We start from the raw sequence: 19,564 nt of genomic DNA on the forward strand, positions 1-19,564 counted from the left end.
AAAAGATGCGTGCGGTGAGGGATGAAGAGAAGCGACATACCGCCGAGGTGCCAGCGCCGTTGCGGATTTGTGAAATTGGGTCAGAAGTGCTCGTTACAGCCTTGACGAAACAGCAGCTCCAGTCACCCAAATGTCGTTCTGACAACGCGGAATTAACAGTGAGTTGTGCCATAAGTGAGGTGCTGAACAGTGGCGTACAGAGCAGCCGCCCGACATTGGACGCCCACTTGTACCTGCGACGTCGTGTTTCGGAGATTGTTCATCAAATAAGGGGTGCCAGCAGTGCTCACCACTTCTACCGTCACGTAGTGGAAATAGATGAACTGCTGCGCTGCGATGCACCCATGGGTTTCACGCCATCGATGGTTCTTGCTGGGGTGTCTGATATCCTTTACCTTTTGTCTGACGCGGTCGAGAAAGGGTATCTACCGTATCCGATGGAATCAAGCACCAGCACGGTGCGGGCGCTTGCCCCGGTGCGTAGGGGTCCCGTTGCCACAGAGACTATCAGGCGAGGCCTAAATGCCGTACCACCGGCTACCACCATGGGCGCTGCTGCCAGCTTCTTTACTCCACCGATGGAAGAAATTGAGGAACGAAAGAAGCCGCGATCCTGTATTGCTTCTAAAAGCGCTGCACGAGCGAGAGGAAAGAATGACACCGGCGGCGGTGAAATGGCGGCCGACGATCTTTTGCCTTTCTTACCGCCACTGTTGCACCGCTCTGCGTCGCCAAAGCCAATGGCAGCGTTGCCGGGAAGCACGGAGGATGAAGTTGCCATTTCTGCAGGAACAGACGGTCGTCGTCGTCCAACGGTACGGCTACAGTCGCAACAAAGTAAAGTGCGACCGTGCGATAAAGTGGCACGCTCGCGCAAGCGAATAGGAACGAGGATGTCCACGACAAGCAGTGCTGTGGTGGGTGCTACGCAGTCACTGACCTGTTTGAGTTTGTTACCTGAGAAACAGCAGCAGCAAGAACAAACGGAACGGTCTGAACATGAGTTATCTCATGGTTCATTGGCTCCGCATATACCGATACTCCGCGATATTCCCTCGGCGTTGCAGGCTTTGCTCTATCATTGCGCCCTTCCACTTGTTTGCCTGACGCCAGAGGATCAACGTCAGCGCGCCACTGCCGTTCATACTTTGGCATCAGCGATGGCATCCATGTTGCGCGTTAAGCTAGAGCCTGTAAATGCGAACTTGTCGGTCTATCCGACTGTTACAGCGGAGGTTAATAAGAGCGTAGATGAGGTTGATCATAACAAGGGGTGTGAACAGAAAATGAATGCGTCGGAGATTAATTTTCAAGAGATCTCGCTTGGTATTCGTCGCGCCGCACTCTCCTCTCTCAATGCCCTTATGACACATCTTGATGCAGAGGAACTGACATGTGTCAACCAACATTTTGCATCACGCGATAAAAAACGATATGAAACAACTGATGCCGCGAGGTTGCTGCATGCCACATCGGGGGGAAAACGATATCAAGTGGGTGTCACCAACGGTCAGGCATTTGAGAATACATCGATTCCGAAGAATTCACAGGGACCAGGAAGTGGTTCATCAATGGATCAAATAATCCGCTCGGTTGATTCTTACGTGAAGCCACCGCGTGAATCGTCGGGGAAAGGACGCGTCCAGCGTACAGAACCGATGAGTGTTTATAATGGTGCTGTTGCATTGGATGCTTTTTTGCCTCTTTTGGAGCGTTGGACGATCATCCTGCGTGCCGATGTGCCAGAAAATGCCTTGCTTGACTCCTCTCGTCTGTTTTACCACCACCCGGCTCTCGTGCAGGCAGGCGGCATGGAAAAGAGGGAAGAGGAGGAAGAAAAGAATAATATGGTAGTGGCCCTGACGACGGCGTTTGACGACGGTATCAGCCCTTCGTTACAGAGGAACTCGGAAGGTTTTTTTGTGTTTGTATCTAAAACCCGCATGGCGGATGTGGACGCTGAGGAGATCTACTTGTTGTTGCGTGTTTGTTTCCATCTCTCGACGTACAAACAGCATGCACTTTATCTGATTGCTCCCGACGAAAGCTCTAATGCAACATACACAAGTCTGGCCGTCCTGCTTTGCCTGACAATGGCTCGGTGTGCTGAGGGAGACAAATGCCTCTCGTTGTGTGTGGAATTTCTCTGGAACCTTCTGGAGGTTGTTCCGGAGGAGACCGTGTCGGCCATTTTGCAACACGGCATTCAGAGTGAAGCGTCGAAAAGGTATGAAAAGGGTCGGCCCCTCTCTTCCTTGTCGGCATGTGAGTCCCTGCTGTACTGTTTTATTCAGATCCTACTCACGGGATATCGAATTCGTCAACGGGAGTTGCGCAACGATATGGTGTTGTTGTTCACTATGATTCTGAAGACTGACACGGCGGTACTCATCAAGAAGAAGGAAACACTTCAGAAATCCGCCGGCGCTGCGGCGTACACGCCATTGCCACGATCAACAATATACGCCATCAATGCCTTTGCAACTACGATCTTTGACATGGTGTGTGGACCGGAGTTGGGTGTAAACGGGAAAACGGCCCAAATGGCACAGCGGCCCGCGGAGACCTTTTTGCGTTACCACACTGCACTTTCGCCAACAACACGCGTGGAAAATTTGCAATTTAAACTACTTGGATGGCGAATGTTAGAGACCTTTCATGAATGGCAAAAGGCTCGCCTTATTTTGGAATATCTATGCTGTGGAAATGCGTGTGAGACGAGAGATGTTGTCGTCGATGACAACGCCAATGGCCATGATGGTGTTGGTGAGCAGGGGAACGCGGATGACACTTTGGTCTTTGATGTCTGTCGTCATGGTTTCATCAATGTGCTGCTCCTTTACGTTGATTTGATGTGCAGCGAAGAAGCTGTTGTGACCTGGACACGTGAGGAGTTGTTGACGTTGCAAAAAGAAGCCTGGTTTGTTCTTCTTGGATTGATGGAATCGGCCGTGTTGTCATCCTTCTCCTTCTCCCACGATGACAAAGAAAGAAGCAACATGTCGCTGCTGGCATTACCTGCTAGCGCTGTAAACAGCATGCGGGAGGAAGAAGTGGTGGCAAAACTTCCGCTGGTGAAGGCGGATACCCAATTTATTGCGGCCGGCGGCATCCAGTGCGCATTGCATTACATCCGTGATGTCACAACGAGAGATGCTGAGGAGATGATGTGTCTTGCAGTAGATGTGCTTTCAGTTTTAAGTCGGCACCCCGAGCACAGGTCTAAGATGCTCGCCGCAACAACGGTGACTTCGCCGTCGACATCGTCGCCTACCGAAAGCGACCCTTTGCTTCTGTTGGTTATTCTGCATGTCATTGAGAAGGCTTTTCAGAGGGGATCACCAGTAGAGGTGTTGCCGTCTACGCTTGCGTTGACGAGGGCCGATACAAACTCTAAGCGTTTGATGCACTCACGTAACACTCACCATTTAGGGGGCATTGGATCTACGAGGAGTGGTGCCGGCAACGGTCATTCACTGATGCGGCGTAAAGGCAAGTCTGAGCATTCACAACATCGTGTTGAGACAGCGATGAAGCCATCATTTACTGTGGCAGAATCCAAAATTATCTCGGAGAGTAACGGGAATGGGAAACACTGTTGCACGGCGTTTGAAACTGACGTCGTTACTCAATGTCTTTCGCTATTGAGTAACGTCGTTGTAGGAAAGAAGTCTGAAATTTCCATGACGCAGCAGGCCTTTCTTTCTTTAGGTGGCGTGCCACTTATTCTTTCATTGGTGCGAAATTTATTGGCGGCATTCTGCTCTAATTCTTTTTTTTCCTCCAATGGGAGTGGAGGAAGGAATGAGCTTCTTCTCGCCGTGCTTGGCTGCTTTCGGGCCTTCATTCTTGGGAATGAGGTGGCACAGAGGCAATTTGTGCATGAGGATGGAGTACACGTGCTGCTTTCTCTCATTGCCGTCTTTGTTGGTTGGTGGCAGGGGAATTCTATGAAAATTCATGATGCGAGCGCCGCGGACGATATCTCACTGCTTGCCCCAACGTTGACAATTCTTGCTGACCTTCTGCATGAAAGTAAAGAGGCGCAGGAAGCGTTTTTGCAGTGGTCCACGTACAAAATGCAGAGCCCAAAGGACATGGAGGATAGCGGCTGCACGAACGCGACACAGCTGTTGTTGCGCCTCTGGGAAGAGGAGGAGGAGGAGGAGAACTTGGCGCAAATTACAATGGACACTCCGCCTAAGGGATTTGTGAATTGGGGAGATAACATTGAAGACAACGACCCATTCAACATGGGGGATTCGGAAAAAGGAGTGGTGACGGATGTGCCGGAAGAGAAGAAAAAACGGCTGTCAAATGACAGGGCGGAACCCGTGGCAGGGAGAAGGGATTTGTTGGCGAAGGAAGTTGACAAAAGTTATGGTGACTGCAACGAACCGGTGGTATTGCCAATCCTTCATTCCGACCGGTGGGGCTTAGGTCTGATTGGAATCCATGATCGCAATTCTGTCAAGACAGAACTTCAGAATCGTCACAAGGAGCTGGAGGATGTTGATTTGGAGGAGGTTCACAGTGGAACGGCGCCCAATGCGATGACGCAACGAGCACGGCGACGGCTAGCTGCATCGCTGCATGGTGTGCTTGGGATGCATGCAAAGGTGTACGCATGTCTTGCGGCAGTTGGTTTTGTTCGTCTCATTCATGTAAAAACGAGTGCAGTAGAACGAGTGAAACTTTTGCATGCTGCCGCATTGCCGTCGTTGTGCGAAGACGAAGTATGGGGTGCCATAGCTGAATTAGTGGACTTGCATAATGACGCTGTCGTCCTTCCTTTGCAGAAAGATGGCAATGACCAGGGGGATGGTGAGACCGAAACTCCTCCGCGAAGAGATTTCCTTGTGAATCCTATCATTCCAGATTCCTATCAGCTGGTGAAGGTATTGCTTGACGTGGAGGCACGTGCGACAGAACTAAAACACCTTTCAAAGGTGTGCATTCACACGCACATAGCGCAGTGGGATGAGGCGACGCAGCGGTTTCTTCTCTCACGGCTGCGGCAGGGGACTGAGAGCGTCAATTTGACGACCCTGGTGCAGCAGGCACGCACTCGCGACAATCCCAGCAGTCTCGGTAGAACAGGGAGCATCCTTGACCACGTCATGTCCCGCGTTGGGCAGCATGAAACGAGACATGTCGAACCCTTAGCCGCGTCGTCGAGCCTACCGATGGGCACTGTGACGGGTAGCGGGAAGTTTTCGACGTCACGGCTGACGCTTTTGGAGAAGAGACGGAAGCGAGATTCCATGATACGGAACAGTTTTCGAAGAAGCCAATTTGCTGGCCTAGAGGGAAAGCTTCCTGCTGATAAGGAAATGTAAAAAAAAAAAAAAATTTAAGTTGTGACTTTGAGGGTGAGGGGCGCTTTTTCTTTGCATTTCTGTCTGCAAATTAAAATAGAGAAGACAAGGGAAAGGGAGGCCAAAATGGATGTATAGCAGGTGCATTTGATGCATGTGCGCGCTCTCACGGAGTGCAAGAGAGGCCCTCAGCAAAAAAAAAAAAAGATTTGTGTGAAAATGAAAATGAAAATTGAAGAAGTAAAAAAAAAAAAAAAAAGAAGCTTTCCCTGCTTGTCTGTTGTCAGGGACGGAAGAAGGTAACGGCTCAGATTTTTTACTTCTGCCTCCTTTTTGTCTTGTTTTTTTTCTGTGTGCTGCTGGCGGGCGTTTATTCCCATGATGACTACCTTTTCTTCACATCTTATTGGAATCCTTTCTATGAGGGGGCCATTAGGGTACGGAAGAGACACGTTGTAAAGGCCTCGAGCTGTTGGAAAGCGGGGATTCATGCGAGTTGGATGTTGCTTGCTTTTGAAGCCACTACGGCAGCGTCTATGCACCGCCAGCATCTCTTCCCGGCACATCATGCGCTGGTGTGCCACATCATCGTCGAACATCAACTCCACCGAAACGGCTGCGAAAATGCCTGACGATGATGTTTCGGGGTCACTTTCAGCGCCGTCCCTGTTGAAGTACAAGATTGAACCGTCCACAGCAACGATGGGCGCACCACGACCGCCACATGATGACGATAGGGCATTTTGCACTCTTGCCTCTTTCCCACCATCGCACATTCGAAACGTTGCCGTTGTTGCGCACGTTGATCATGGCAAAACTACGCTGAGCGATGCCATTCTGCGTCGCACCGGTGTGCTAAGTGGATCACAGGTGGGGACGTATACGGATCGTCTCCTTGTGGAGCGTGAGCGGGGCATCACCATCAAGGCGCAGACGTGCTCTATTTTTGTTGTGTGGGATGGGGAGGAGTTTCTACTTAATCTCATCGATACCCCTGGGCATGTAGACTTTCAGTACGAGGTCTCACGAAGCTTAAGTGCCTCAGATGCGGCACTGTTGCTTGTTGACGCTGCCCAGGGTATTGAGGCACAGACGATGGCGCACTTTCATATGGCACTAGATCGAGGCTTAACCATCTTGCCTGTGCTCACAAAAATGGACGCCGTGCTCAGTGATGCTCCAGTTGACCGTGCGCTGCAGGATCTGGAAGACTCTACGGGCTTACTGCGCCGCGAGGTACTGTTTACCAGCGCCAAGGAGCAGCTTGGAATAGAGGCACTTCTTCACGCCATTATTGAACGTGTACCTCCGCCAACTGGTCTACTGGGACTCTCCGACTTGCAGCAACTCCCGCCTCTTCTGCCCGGCAGTGCGGAGCGGGTTGCAATGGAAGAAAAGATGGTGCCTCTGCGTGCGTTGTTGTTTGACTCATGGACCTCTGAGTGTGGCGGGGGTCTGCGCCGTCCAGCACCACGAGGCGGTGAAAAAGTCAATAGTGGAAATGACAATGACAGGAATTTGATATGTCTCGTGCGTATCATAGACGGGACACTGACAGCCAAAACGGTGGTAACATTTTACCAGTCGCAAAGGCGGTGCGAGGCGCTTGAGGTGGGTATCATTCATCCCGAACTGCGGCCTACGGCAGCACTTACGGCGGGGATGGTCGGCTACGTCGTCTTCTCACAGGTGCGCGGTGAGGAATTTTTGGTGGGTGAGACGCTCTACACGTTACCAACTCGGAAGTTTGCACGGGAGAATATTGTTCCCGTACCCGGTTTTAGACGCGTTCAGCCGGTTGTTTTTGCCGGTTTTTATCCGGACGAAGGAGAGTACATCACTCAATTGCGGGAGGCGGTAGAAAAACTACGAGTCAATGAGCCCGCCGTCACAATGGAGCCTTTAGACTGCCCCGCGCTGGGATCAGGGCTGCAGCTTGGATTTTTGGGTATGTTACATATGCAGGTGTTCCAGGAGCGTCTTCTTGCCGAGTTTGGTCAAAGAGTGCTCGTGACACCACCATTGGTGCAGTACAAGTACCGCGAGGCGGGGAGTGATGAAGAGGAACCCTTGAAACCTTTGACTGTGCATACGTGGAAGTGGATACATGAAGGTGCAGCATGTTATTTAGAACCGTACGTTACCGCCACCATTATTACACGACGGGAGCACTTCCAAGCGATTGATGGTGAGGCTCTGCGACGATTCCGCGGGGAACAATTGGATATGCGTGTGCTAGATGACGCGCGGGTTCTTGTGCGGTACAAGATGCCTCTAGCAGATCTTGCTCGTGGATTCTTTGCGGTTGTCAAGAGTCTTTCACACGGCTATGCTTCGCTTGACTATGGCGATCCGGTTTATGAGGAAGCAGACCTCGTGAAGGTAGATGTACTGGTACAGAAGTCACGTATATCTGCACTCTCTGTCATTTGTCTAAGGTCTGAGGCCCCATCCATTGGTAAGCGTATTGTCTCAAGTCTCAAATCCAACCTCACACGTACCGCCGTTGACATCCCACTGCAGGCAATGGTGGGGTCAAAAATTGTCGCCCGTGAAACGGTGAAGGCATATCGAAAGGATGTAACGGCAAAAATTCACGCAGGTGACATTTCACGCAAGCAGAAAAAGTGGAATGATCAAAAAAAAGGAAAAGAGCGCATGGCGCGGCGTACGGTGGGCGCCGTCACGCTCGATCAATCTATTTTGGCTGCAGCAATGGGTGCGATATCTCTGTGATTTGCCGTAGGGGAGGATGCGACGTTATATATATATATATATAGGTATATATGACACAGGAGTGGAAGTTTGTAATTCTCACCTTCCAAGGCATGTGTGCATCTCAGCGTGGAATGCTGTGCTGAGGTGTCATGGAGCATTGGCCTTTTTACGCGTTACATTTTTCGCGGTGTCGCGCTTCAATTTTGATTTTCCTTTTTGTATTATTATTATTATTATTCTCTCGGTATTATTATTATATTTTTTTCTTTTGCTTACTGGAGGCTTTTTAGAATTGCAACACTTTTATTACATTATTAGACAGCAGTCTTTATTACACCTCCATAATGCAGCGCCTTGCCACAGCACGTTTCCTTCCTGTCTCCACGTCTCTTTATTTCTCACGCCGTGCCGTCAGTGACGAAGTGGGCGGTGAGAAGAAGCGGAAGGTGAATCTTGACGATGATGACCGCTGGCTTGAGGCGGAGTTTGACGAGAAAATCCGGACTCCAGAAGAGCGCTACGCCTTTCAACGGCAACGTGAACTGATGAAGTCCATCATTAACAAGATGCGCAATGAACATGATGAGAAGCTTGGAGCCGCTGTGGCGAAGCACAACGAGAAGATTGATGCCATTAAAGCTCAAATGGCTTCACTGGAAGAAAAACTGAAGGAAATTAGCAAAGAAGATTAGGATGGTTTTTGTATGGCTGTGTGTGTGCGTGTGTGTAGGAATCAGGGGACGCGGAGGCGTGCGAACGCTGGACAACGCAATGACTACAATGTCGTCTGCCACAGTTGTTTTTTGTTTTTTTGTTTTTTCCGTAAGTTCCCTTACTTTAAAAACGAATGTATCATACAAAAGGACAAAGGATGAGGAATAAAACAAGTGGCAGGAGCAAAAATGAAAACGTAAAAATATATTTATCAATCTATTTATCTATCTATCTATCTATATATTTATTTATTTATTTAAGTTTCTTTTGTGTAGCGATAAAAAAAAAAAAAAACGGACAATCATGAAAGTAATTTTGACAACAAATGAATTTATTTTTCTTTTGAGTCTTAATTATTGCTTATGTTTTTTTTTTCTTCTTCTTCTTTGTCGTTGTTGTTGTTGTTTACGGTGGGGAATTAGCAAGTAGAAGAAGATGATAATGTGCTCATATTAAAATATGTGGGATTCCCGGAGGCTTTTTCTTTTCTTTAATTGATTTGGTTTTTGCGTTTCGTCTCCCCCTCCCCTCCACCCCCCCCCCTGCAATGCCCGATACGAGTAGCACGCATACTGATGCTTATGCATCTCGAGAAAAGGGGATGGAGAGGGAGGGGGAAAGAATGCAGAAATGTCGGTAGAAGCTAAACATTTTTTTATTTACTTTTTTTTTTTTTTTTTATGTTTGACTTTTTCTTTATTGGGGCTGACTTAACTTACATTATGAACGCCGGGGCAAAAGCAAATCCTCTCTGTTATTAGTGTGGAGCATTTCCTCTGTGTGGCTGATTGGTAGTGGAGGTAAACAGAAATAAAGTTGGCGCTGTTTTCAGGGGTAGTAGTGGATGGGAATTGAGTCGTTATGGCAACGAGTGGAAAGGAAAGTAGGGTAGGGGCGGGGTGGGGTGAGGGGATCTGATCGCAAGAGTTCAAAAGTGTTCGTGTCGGCGTGCATGTGCGTCTCTGCGTGTGTCCTGTAGGGCGTCATGGGCGTTTTGCAACTTTCATTCTCCTTCACTCCTTTTCTTTTTTCTTTGCATGCACCGTCGCCGTGGAAAAGGGAACCAAAACGCGAGTAACTGTGAGGTGAAGGTGGGGAGAGCGCGGCAATTGGGTGCCTTCTTTTTGGCTTACGTACATTTCGGTTGCATTGTTGTTAAAAGGGAAGAGTGAATAAGAGGTCAAGGGTGTCTAGCCTGTTGTAACGAGCTCTGATATCGGGTGGAAACATTACCATGAGGGTGCCTGAGATCAATGATGAGAACGTGAGGGAGCGAGGCGGAGAAGTTCCGTTTTCGTTTCTTTTTTCTTCGTCGCAGTCCGGCGCCGCTGCCGCAGAAAGCGCTCCAAAAACACCGGATCAGTGGTTATGGTATTTTTACCTCACGGCCTGGTCACGCCCCTTTTTTCCCCACAAACTGCCGCCACGTCCCTTATGCACTGGCGAAGGCAATAACAAAAATGGTAAGGAGAAGGGGAATTCGAGGGATGTTGGTTTGTCTTTTGAAGAATCGCTTGCGCTGGTGGGATTTCCCGCGGCAGATTTGGTTGCGGCGTACGATGCACAGTGGCATCAGCAATCGCAGACATCAGAAGCGGCCGAGTTGCAAGCAAAGTCTCTGGCAAGGGTTGGAAGCGATTGCATGTATCCGCTGATTCCTCGTGTAGTTGAATCAAGCTTCGGACGAGTATTTCGAGCTCTGGCTGTCCACGAATATCTTTCCGCGGCCGCATCGTCATCGTCATTGTTGACATCATCTTCCAATTCTGTGGAAAAGTTAGTTCAAAAAGCCCTGGGAGTCGCACGTCAAAATCATCAACAGGACGCGGGGGAAAATGCAGGGAAGATTGTGACTGAAGAGAAGGCGATTGAGAGTGCCCTGCAGGAGATGTTTTCACCAGATGCCAAAACGTCACAATATCCACTTTTATTCACCTTGGAGGGCACAACCCCCAAGGATGGCAGTGACGGTGGTACGACGAAGAAAATGGAGGAGGAGAAAGAATTTATAAAAGAGGCCAATCGCGCCCGTCTATTTGCCGCTCTCACCGTGGAGGTATTTTCTCGGGTAAAACAGTTGTGTGCCTGCATGTTATTGGCATTTGTCGGTGCCATTGGTGGCAAGGTGGCAAAAGCCCGGGCATGCGGTGTTGTTGTAGGTATCGTGGAATACGCCATCGCGTACCGTTGCTACCGAGAAGATGGCACGGGGCGTTGCCCGTTGACCGCAGCGGTGCTTCTTTTGTGCAGTCTTGTGGAGGTGCAAGATACTGTGACACGTGAAAGGGTTAAGGAGGTTGGGAAGGAGGAAAAAGAGGAAGAGGAGGGTGTGTCGGGAGGACTGATTGCCACCATTATAGTGGCGTCTCTGCAGGAACTTCTCTTTGCTGCCGTTTTGGGCGGCCCAGTGGCACCGCATCGTCTCCCACCTGGTGTGGCACCTGGCGCGCCAAAGTCACTGGGCAAAACTTCTGCAAAGAAGAAACAGCAACAGCAAGAACCCTTCTTTGAATGGACTGTTCGTCCTGTAGTGTTGCGCGCGCTTGCACTACACGAGGTCGATGCGCTCCTCCAGGTACTACTGCCAGTGTTGCTGCAGCAAGTAGGATTTGAGTGGCCCTGGTCAGAGTGTCTGCGACGGGCGCGGTTGCTGGAGAAAACACCGCAAGAGAGTGTGACAATATTGGAAGGAGTGCGGCTCAGCACTCGGGCGGTGTTCGATGAGCTTCTGGCTGCCGTTGGGCGTCGTACATATGTGTCACGCTTTCAAAACCTCTTGCCGCAGAGCTACGAGTCGTTGTTTGTTGCTGCCTTTCCAGCAGAGGTAGAAACTGACGGTGGGGCACAAAATGATGGCGATGGTAAAGGCAATGAGAATGCGCAACGACCCCTTTTTATACTGCCCAAGTATTACAAGGCTGCCGGGGAGGCGCTGATTGCGTTTCTTGCGACTTCCGGGCTCAGTGGAACGACGGTGAGGGAGACGGAGCGAGTGCTGGTTCGCAACACGGATGTGCAACCCATGATTGTTCAGCTCCAAGCTCTCGGACGTCGCACGGATGACATGGACGACAATGACGAAGATAATCAACTCACTGAGGACAGAAATTTACTTACTACAGTACGCCTCTCTGACAGTGAGAAGCAAAAATTACTGTTGCGTTACCGCTGCGAGGTGTTGTTGGCTTCCATTGTAGTGTACACACAGCTGCAAACCCTGAGCCTTGTTCAGCAACTGGTACGGCAGCTGGCACCTCTTATTGAGAAACTGTTGTTGCCGCTCATGCAAGAGCGCACGTTGCGGCGTCCCTTTGTGGCCAGGCGCAAGAAACATTCTCTGATTGATGACGGTACTTTGGACGAAGGGAATATAGAGTTCACACCGGAGTTCAAAGTACTTATGGACGACATTCACTACGAATTTTATCCGCTTGAATGGATCCCGGAAGTTTTGAACGCACAATTGACGGGGGGCAGCTCAGAATTGGATGCCTCAAAACTCGCATTCTACTCGGTTTTTGCCGCAGTGGCGTACCAGTTTGGAATTGTTCTCCACGGGGGTCCGCATGGGCTGCGAGGTGGCGATGACACGGACTACAAGGGCCGCGTTAAGGCATACCGTTTTTTTCATGTATTGTTACTGAACAGCCTGGTTGATGCCGTGGCATCTTCTTGCGAGTTGGAGGGCGCGATGGCATTGGCGGCGACACGTCGTGTTGGAGGAACCCACCGGCAGAATCATGGTAATGATATTCTCAATGATGAGAACAGTCAATCACTGCTTGCGCAACGCGGGGCGGCCTCTTTTCATGCGGTTGTGAATCCAGCAGATGTGATTTTTGCACTGGCGCAGTGCCTTCTGCCACCCAAATTGATTTTAAGTCCCAAAACTGCGATGTTGGGGCTGGATGATGAAAATCAACGTCCATGTGAGGGGTGGTTGCGTCGTGTCATTGAGTGGGCACAGTCAACACGAACTCAATGGATGATGCAGCGGCAAAATGTGGCGAGGTCAACGGTGCCACTTGTGTTTTTGCCCAATAGCCTGACCTTCGACGCGGTCCCACTTGCCCGTGAAGTGATTCGCGGTCTTCGGCGACGGTTGGTTGAGAAGATACATGTCAAGAAAGTAGTTTCCACAACAGGGCAATGCTCCCTTTCCGATCCACTTCTTCAACAGCATCTGCTAATTCTCCAGTCGCTTCTCGAGACTCTTGCTTTGCTGCCGCAACACTCCAGTGAGAACAACGCGAAAATGTTCTCAGCAGCCGAACTGTTGTGGTACTCGCCGCTTTTTTCATGCGAGCTTCGACTGAGTGGTCACTTTTCAACGTGAGCGCATAGAAATAAGTTTACATTGAGGACTGCGGCGTTCTAGGGAATGGGAAAACAGGGAGTGGTGGGCAAAGACGCAGCTCACATGGAGAGAGGGCGTTTGCTTGGGCGGTGGGGGAGGGCGAATACCGTGTTTGTCTTTATTTATTTATTTATTTGTTTATTTATTTTAGGCGCTCTGTTTTTCTCTCGCCTTTCACTGCCATCGGGGGCGGCATATCAATATAGTGACTAGGGCTCTATGCTCCCCTCATCCTCACATCGCGGAGCGGAAGACGCGGCCGAATCCCTGGCGACTTCTGCTCCTGCTGTCGCCCTAAATGCCATTGACGCTCTCTCCGTGTCGGAGCTGCGCGCTGGGATGCAACAATTTCTCCGCTCGAGTGGCGCTTTAGGGTCTCTGAAGACACAACTTCGTAGTGTCATCGTTTCTGAGTTGTTGAAACGACGGGGGCCTTCCCAAAAATCTTCAGCAGTTCGACACACGCGTGATGCGGAACACGAAGAGGATGAGGTCGAGGATGATGGTTGGACCCAACGCCTTGCAGACGCGCTCGTGGAAGGTCACCTACGACACACGGGCCGCTCCTTTTCACTGGCCATCTTCAGCAGCGAGGCGGACGTCTCATTCGGATCGAGTGGAGACGATGCACTGGCGGGAATGCTGCACCTCAACACATCCGTGGCGTTACGACGGAGGACAAGTCTTTTGCATTCGGTCCTGGAGATATATTTGCGGCAGATGGGTGACAAACGTGGACAGCCGCCAGGGTACGCGGTAGGGACGCAGACCGACATGTGTGAAAAGGAACTGTCACCGCCACCACTCGAGCTTCGTCTGGCCGCTGTGGACGCGAAGTATGCACTTAGTTTTTCACGTCTTCGTGAATCGACACGGGAGGAAGTGGATCGTCGTATGGCCGTCTATCGAGAAGAGCTCCGGGTGCAGATGGAGCAGGGGTACCAGCAGCGGCTGCGAGCATTTGAGCAACAGCAATTAAATGAGGCTCGACGAGCCGCTGAGGAGCACTACGGGGTTCTGTTGCAACACAAAATGGAGGAGATGCGAGAGTTGGAACGGGTGAGCGTGCAACGCATAGAGGCTGAGCGGGCACGGCTAGGGCAGGCCCGTGATGATCTGGAGATTCAGCGCGTTGAACTGGAACGGCGACATCGTGACTTGCATGGGCTTCTGGAAGAACGTGATAAAGCGATTGCCGCAACAGAGGGTCGACTGCACGATGCGAAACAGCAGATAAGTCTATTGACCACTCAGTTACGAAAATACGAGGAGCTTTGTGGTGTTAGACTTGCCGAGGCAGACGCTGCGCGAGATCGTGAATGGAGGAGAGTAGAGGACTTGCGTCGTCTTCAAGCCGAGCATCTTGCGGAGTTGCAACTGAAGGATGAAGAGATCAGCCGCTTGCGATTTCGGCTGAAGTCAATCCTTGCAAACCACGGCGTCACCAGCTGGCGGGAAGAGGCGGGAGAAGAGGGTGGGCGAGAGCAGGCAAACACTATTCGTGAGGCGTTCACACGGGCCAACGCATTTCAAGAACGTGTTTCTGCCGCGTATCATGTCCCGTCACAACAAAAGCAGCAAGCGAGCGAAACCTGGCATTCCACATGGCAGCCCACTGTGCTCCCGGAGTTGGAAAAGGCGGTGGCGGTGGACGTAAAAAGTCATTCCACAGAGCCGCAGGTTGTGCCCCAGTTCAAGACATGCGTTTCCGCGAGCCATCAGGAGCAACAAGAAGAAGAACAGCAACAACCGCAAGAGCAGAAGAAAGAGGAAGTGAAGGAAACTATTGCGCCATTTTCTCCTCCTAATACGACTCTTGTGGCTACTGTTGCTGAACCTGTCAAAACCGCTACGGATTCCACCTCACCACATCACCAGCTTGTCGGTATGACAGTGTCGTCTCAGGAGTTTGGAGGGAAGGAGGGTAATGGAGAAGGGGAACGAAAGTATAGTGTAGGTGAAGAACACAGCAGCAGTGGTAGCTGCAAGAAGGGCGGGAAGGTGGTTGCTGTTATGAAGGGGACGTCATCTTCATCCTCATTTTCTTGCGCAAACCCAAAACAATCCCGCGACTCCGCTATTTCTGACGATTTGAAGATTCAATCAGCATCATCATCTTCACCCAACTCGTCTGTACATTCCTCTTCTTTGAAGTCAGCACCAGTGGGCAACCAAGCATCCATCATCACCGCTACCGCCGCCACCGCCCCTCCAATAGAAGAGGGACGGGATGCTCTGTATGAGGAAGAGAAGAGAGGACGCACTGTCGTTGAAGCCGATGAGGACACAGCCCGCCGTGGAATTGTGTGGGCTTTCAAGGCGCAGCACACGGTGTTGTTGCAACGACAAACTGCAGAAAGGAAAGAAAGGTACGACGACGGCGGTGGGCGTGGCACCTCGTCGTTGGACACCTACATCGCCCAGGCTCGTCAACGCCAACAGGCAACAGAGAGTATCATGATTACGCGTGACTCCGACGACGATGTTGACAGTGACATTCTCTTTGGTAAAAGGGAGAGTAGTGAGGAGTCGTTTTAATGTTTTTCTCCTCTCCGTCTGTGAAGGATGAAGAGTGAGGGGATCATAGAAATTTTTATTGTTGTTTGTTGTTGTTGTTGTTGTTTTTGCGCAGGTGGGTTGAGAGAAGCTGCCCAAAAAAGCAAAAAACAAAACTGGATGAAGAAGAAAGGGGCGAGAGAATAGAAGAAGAAAAAAATGGCGTGAGAGATGGAATTGTTGTTGCCTTGAGGTGACTTTTTTTTTTTTTTTTTTTTATGACTGCAGCATATGCGGCCCTTTCTTTTGATGCCTCTTCAATATATATATGCAATCTCTCCCTCTCTCTGGTGATTTACCGATGGAAGATGTCGTTTGTTTAGGAGGGCGCCGGGAATTCAGCGACGTTTTCTAAAATGCCGACTGGTCCGTCAGTGACGCTGCAGAAAGTTCACGGGATCACACCGCTTGTGACGGCCAATCTCATTCCGCTTCCTTCCACGACCGGCTCCCCGCTAGCAGGCAAAGGTGCGCGACCATCACCGGTCTCATGTGAGACACTCAGCAAAACACCAACTCCTAGCAGTGGTGCTGCAGAGAACGCATCCAACAGTCACTTAAAAAACGGCAGCTTCACTTCTAACCGCATGGTTGCCTTGGGGGAAATTTTCACGGAAGCGTCAGAGATGGCGAGAACAGGGGACTTAACAGAACGAAGGGACCCCTGCACTTTTATCTCTAAGCGTATCGTGTCAAACAAAAAAAATTATATTCCCGAAGTTTGCGTTTCGTGGCCGCGCTTTGCGATTGATGATGACCCACGAATTATGGATGAAGCCACGTCCAGAAAAGGTGGCCCTCAGTCCATTGATGGAACACCCAGCAACTCTTTCAGCAGCGTTATAGACGAGTGTGTTGCCGTTCGAGTCCCATGTCATGACGACCATTTTAAACAGGGCCATGACATTCGTGGAATAAAGTCGGGCTCCTTGCCGCCGACTAAAGCTTTGGAATTGACGGTTACTGTTCCTACAAGGGAAGAGACAAATCCCGGTTTGCATGTTCCTTCATTCAATACGATTTCGTCTACTCCACACCCTTCTCGAGATAAGTGATTCAGTGTGTCACACGTGGCCTTCCCCGTTTCAGTTGGGGATAGACGGAAATTGTCGCTCATGACAGCCAAAAGCACTAGTTTTGAGCGTCGCACGGTGAATATCCGTTCACCGCGCGCTGTGATGCGGAAAGAGTGAAAAGCGCCCGAAGCTAAACCGCAGGAAAGGAAAGAGAGAACTGGCAACAGTGAGGACGATTTGTATTCTTTCTCTCTCTCTGTGTGTGTGTGCGTTCTCAGCGGCCGTCACATTTATTTTGGACTGCTATACCGCTGGAAAAAGCGATCAAGAAGTGAGTTTCCTTTTTTTTTTTTTTTTTTTTTTTTGGTGTGTCTCCTGAAACATCTGCCGCTTGTGTGGGAGACCGACAGAAGTGGCAACGACAGTGGGTTGGAGAACGTGCCCAGAACCCTGCGACGCCATGAGAATCTGTCTTTGGGCTCGCCGGGTTCTGGCGGGCCATCATTGCGGGTGTCACAGGGAATGCTATCCACGATGTCCACAAACACACTGCGTACACGACGTCCTCCCGGTGTCTTGGGCAAATCAAGATGGGACAAGCGGATTTCGTATATTCAAGCACGGGAACGGAAATAACTCTTTGGATAAATAACTGCGACACGCTCAGGCAACGGAAAGGAGAATGTGAAAAAATGAAATAAAAAAAGGGAGAATAGGTGCTGGGGGGTGGAAGAAGGAATGAATACCCCGCTGAGGAAACCCGACGGCGTATCTGTAAATATGTTGTTAGGTCAGCCGCTTGTCAATGGGAATGGAAAAATGAGAGCACGGAAAAGGTGAAAATAATTTTATGGGGAGTTCAACTGTAGATTTACATGCAAACGAAATTATCTAATATTTTTGTAATGAATAATTTCCAACAAGCAAACAAAAAAGAGATACAATGGGGTGGGTCAATAAAAGAAGCAGAATGAGAGACAATTTAAACCCTGACAGCAGAGAGGGGAGAGGGGGAGGAAGACGACATGGATTAACACTCTTTAGGATATGTTGTTTCCCTTCGACATATGTATGGGTTCCCCAATCTTGGCGACTCGGTTAAATTACAGAACGACAAAATTTTCATATGCTTACATGTATGTTTATATTGGTACAATTCTTTATGCAAATGTATGCCTTTTTTGATTTTTTTTTCAAATTATATTGTGCATGCTCCGTGCCTATGAGCGATGTGTGGCGCGCTCGTTAAATACGCCGAAAAACGCGAACGGATTTCAAAGAGTGGAGAAAAATCCACATGTCGACGCTTGAAGATGACAAATACACATATATGTTGTGAGCGACGTATATTTCTTGAGAAAATTGTGAAAGGAGCATGGAAGATAATGAGGACTTGCCTATGACTCTCTTCTGGACGAAGGTTTTTATTTTTATTTATTTATTTATTTTTGTTCCACTTTGGTGAATTATGAACGAGCCGTGATTGAGCCTCAGGGAATTGTTGATTTCTTGACCTTGCCACCCTAACCTGCCCTTTGGCCCTCTTCGGACACGCCTCGATGCGAGCTTCCCGGGGCATTGGATATGTGTGCAGAAGGCCCAAGGAAGCCGCCAATTTTTCACTGGCACGTGCGGGTAAAATGTATTATATTCATGTATACGATTTGTTTGCTTCCCCTGGCTCAGTCGGCCACCTCAATGTGGTGCCAGGGTCTAGTACTCTCTTGCCAGAAAGGAAGCTAAGCGCCTTCTGTTCATGCTTCAAAACCGATGAGTAGTTGTTACTTAGTTTTACGGGCCGGAAGGGCAGATGTTGGAGCCATTCTATAGTGGCTGCCCGCGGAGTAAGGTTATCCTTGCCACTGAATTCCTTCGTACGCTTACCAGAGCTGCACAATTGAGGTGTAGTTAATACGACTGGTAAGAGAAGAAAAAAAGAAAAAAAAATCGTTTGCTTTTTTTTTTTTTTTTTTTTTTTTTTTGAGACGTGCCGGCTGTTGGGGAATTGCTTGACCTGTTTACATTTCTTTGTGTGTAGTTGGATGTTTATTTTTTGTTTGTTTGTTTCGTCAAGCGTCAACTTATTTGTGGGAAATATTTAAATGTTCGGTGACTATTTGTTTTGTATTGTTTTGCTTTTATTTCTGCTTATTTTTTACTTATCTTTTTTTTTGGGGGGGCTCTTCATTTTCTCGTCGTATTTCCGACAGTCGTAACTCGGCATAACGATCGCTTTCAGCATGCTGTGCCACAAGACTCTCCGCATAGTTCGCTAGACGTGCAATTTCACGTCGGGCGTCTATCGGCCACGCTGCAACATTACCTTCCAATAGCATCGAAAAAGATGGCAATGTCGGCAATGAAGGCAAAGGCAGTGACATATCATTGCCAGACAGAAGACGTTCCCGCATCTCCTGCAATCTCTGGAATGCCACAGTCTTCTCCGCCTCGGCCAAACGGTTATCAATCAGTTGTATGTGTGACTGCGCAGCCTCGAGCTCTTCTGAGACGCGTTCCGCATGTATTTCAGCCTCACGCCTAAGAACATGTGCGGAGGCAAGTTCAATAATTAGATCCTCTAAATCGCTCTTCACCTGAGCAAGAGCCGTGCTACCTGCCTGTTGCATCACCACGTTTCCAGAGCGCATGACACGTTGCTCAACAATACCACGCAGAAGACTGAGTTCTTCCTCGCAAATACGCAACTCACGCTCCTTGGCATGCGCAGTCGCACGCCATACATCTACACCACAAGACACTTTATTCTGCTCCTCAACCGCCCTTTGAAACCTTCCAAGCTCGGAATTTGCGCGTGCAAGTGATTCTTCTAGTCGTTCCACACTTGAATGAAGTTTGTTGCGCTCTCGCATGGAATTGACAAGATG

At 49.6% G+C, this 19,564-nt stretch overlaps 7 protein-coding genes across 7 annotated transcripts, besides 14 other annotated features; 6 read left to right on the forward strand and 1 right to left on the reverse strand.

Annotated features, from left to right (window-relative positions):
• Positions 1 to 19,564: part of a sequence feature (heterozygous, non-Esmeraldo-like haplotype) that runs on past the window's edge.
• On the forward strand, positions 6 to 5,339 carry Tc00.1047053504105.200 (hypothetical protein, conserved; the record flags this gene model as incomplete). The annotated part of the gene is made up of 1 exon (XM_814613.1): positions 6 to 5,339. One exon carries the CDS (start codon positions 6 to 8, stop codon positions 5,337 to 5,339), a length of 5,334 nt encoding a protein of 1,777 aa, XP_819706.1.
• Positions 5,337 to 5,357: a sequence feature (AT_rich).
• Positions 5,512 to 5,580: a sequence feature (A-rich).
• Positions 5,808 to 8,054, forward strand: Tc00.1047053504105.210 (GTP-binding protein, putative; the record flags this gene model as incomplete). Its single annotated transcript, XM_814614.1, has 1 exon — positions 5,808 to 8,054. One exon carries the CDS (start codon positions 5,808 to 5,810, stop codon positions 8,052 to 8,054), a length of 2,247 nt encoding a protein of 748 aa, XP_819707.1.
• Positions 8,080 to 8,106: a microsatellite.
• Positions 8,256 to 8,293: a microsatellite.
• Positions 8,381 to 8,728, forward strand: Tc00.1047053504105.220 (hypothetical protein, conserved; the record flags this gene model as incomplete). Its single annotated transcript, XM_814615.1, has 1 exon — positions 8,381 to 8,728. One exon carries the CDS (start codon positions 8,381 to 8,383, stop codon positions 8,726 to 8,728), a length of 348 nt encoding a protein of 115 aa, XP_819708.1.
• Positions 8,956 to 9,009: a microsatellite.
• Positions 9,401 to 9,430: a microsatellite.
• Tc00.1047053504105.230 (hypothetical protein, conserved) lies at positions 9,985 to 13,086 on the forward strand (the record flags this gene model as incomplete). The annotated part of the gene is made up of 1 exon (XM_814616.1): positions 9,985 to 13,086. One exon carries the CDS (start codon positions 9,985 to 9,987, stop codon positions 13,084 to 13,086), a length of 3,102 nt encoding a protein of 1,033 aa, XP_819709.1.
• Positions 13,225 to 13,255: a microsatellite.
• Tc00.1047053504105.240 (hypothetical protein, conserved) lies at positions 13,327 to 15,645 on the forward strand (the record flags this gene model as incomplete). The annotated part of the gene is made up of 1 exon (XM_814617.1): positions 13,327 to 15,645. One exon carries the CDS (start codon positions 13,327 to 13,329, stop codon positions 15,643 to 15,645), a length of 2,319 nt encoding a protein of 772 aa, XP_819710.1.
• Positions 15,701 to 15,734: a microsatellite.
• Positions 15,862 to 15,881: a microsatellite.
• Tc00.1047053504105.250 (uncharacterized protein) lies at positions 16,020 to 16,718 on the forward strand (the record flags this gene model as incomplete). Its single annotated transcript, XM_814618.1, has 1 exon — positions 16,020 to 16,718. The coding sequence occupies one exon, from the start codon at positions 16,020 to 16,022 to the stop codon at positions 16,716 to 16,718; it is 699 nt and encodes a 232-aa protein (XP_819711.1).
• Positions 17,016 to 17,044: a microsatellite.
• Positions 18,101 to 18,129: a sequence feature (AT_rich).
• Positions 18,355 to 18,624: a mobile genetic element.
• Positions 18,635 to 18,661: a microsatellite.
• Tc00.1047053504105.260 (hypothetical protein, conserved) lies at positions 18,839 to 19,564 on the reverse strand (the record flags this gene model as incomplete). Its single annotated transcript, XM_814619.1, has 1 exon — positions 18,839 to 19,564. A coding segment is annotated over one exon (726 nt), but the record flags the coding sequence as incomplete, so codon positions are not given.

The sequence above is a fragment of the Trypanosoma cruzi genome, genomic scaffold (genome assembly GCF_000209065.1).
Source record: "Trypanosoma cruzi strain CL Brener 1047053516313 genomic scaffold, whole genome shotgun sequence".
In the NCBI taxonomy this organism is placed as follows: Eukaryota; Euglenozoa; class Kinetoplastea; order Trypanosomatida; family Trypanosomatidae; genus Trypanosoma; species Trypanosoma cruzi.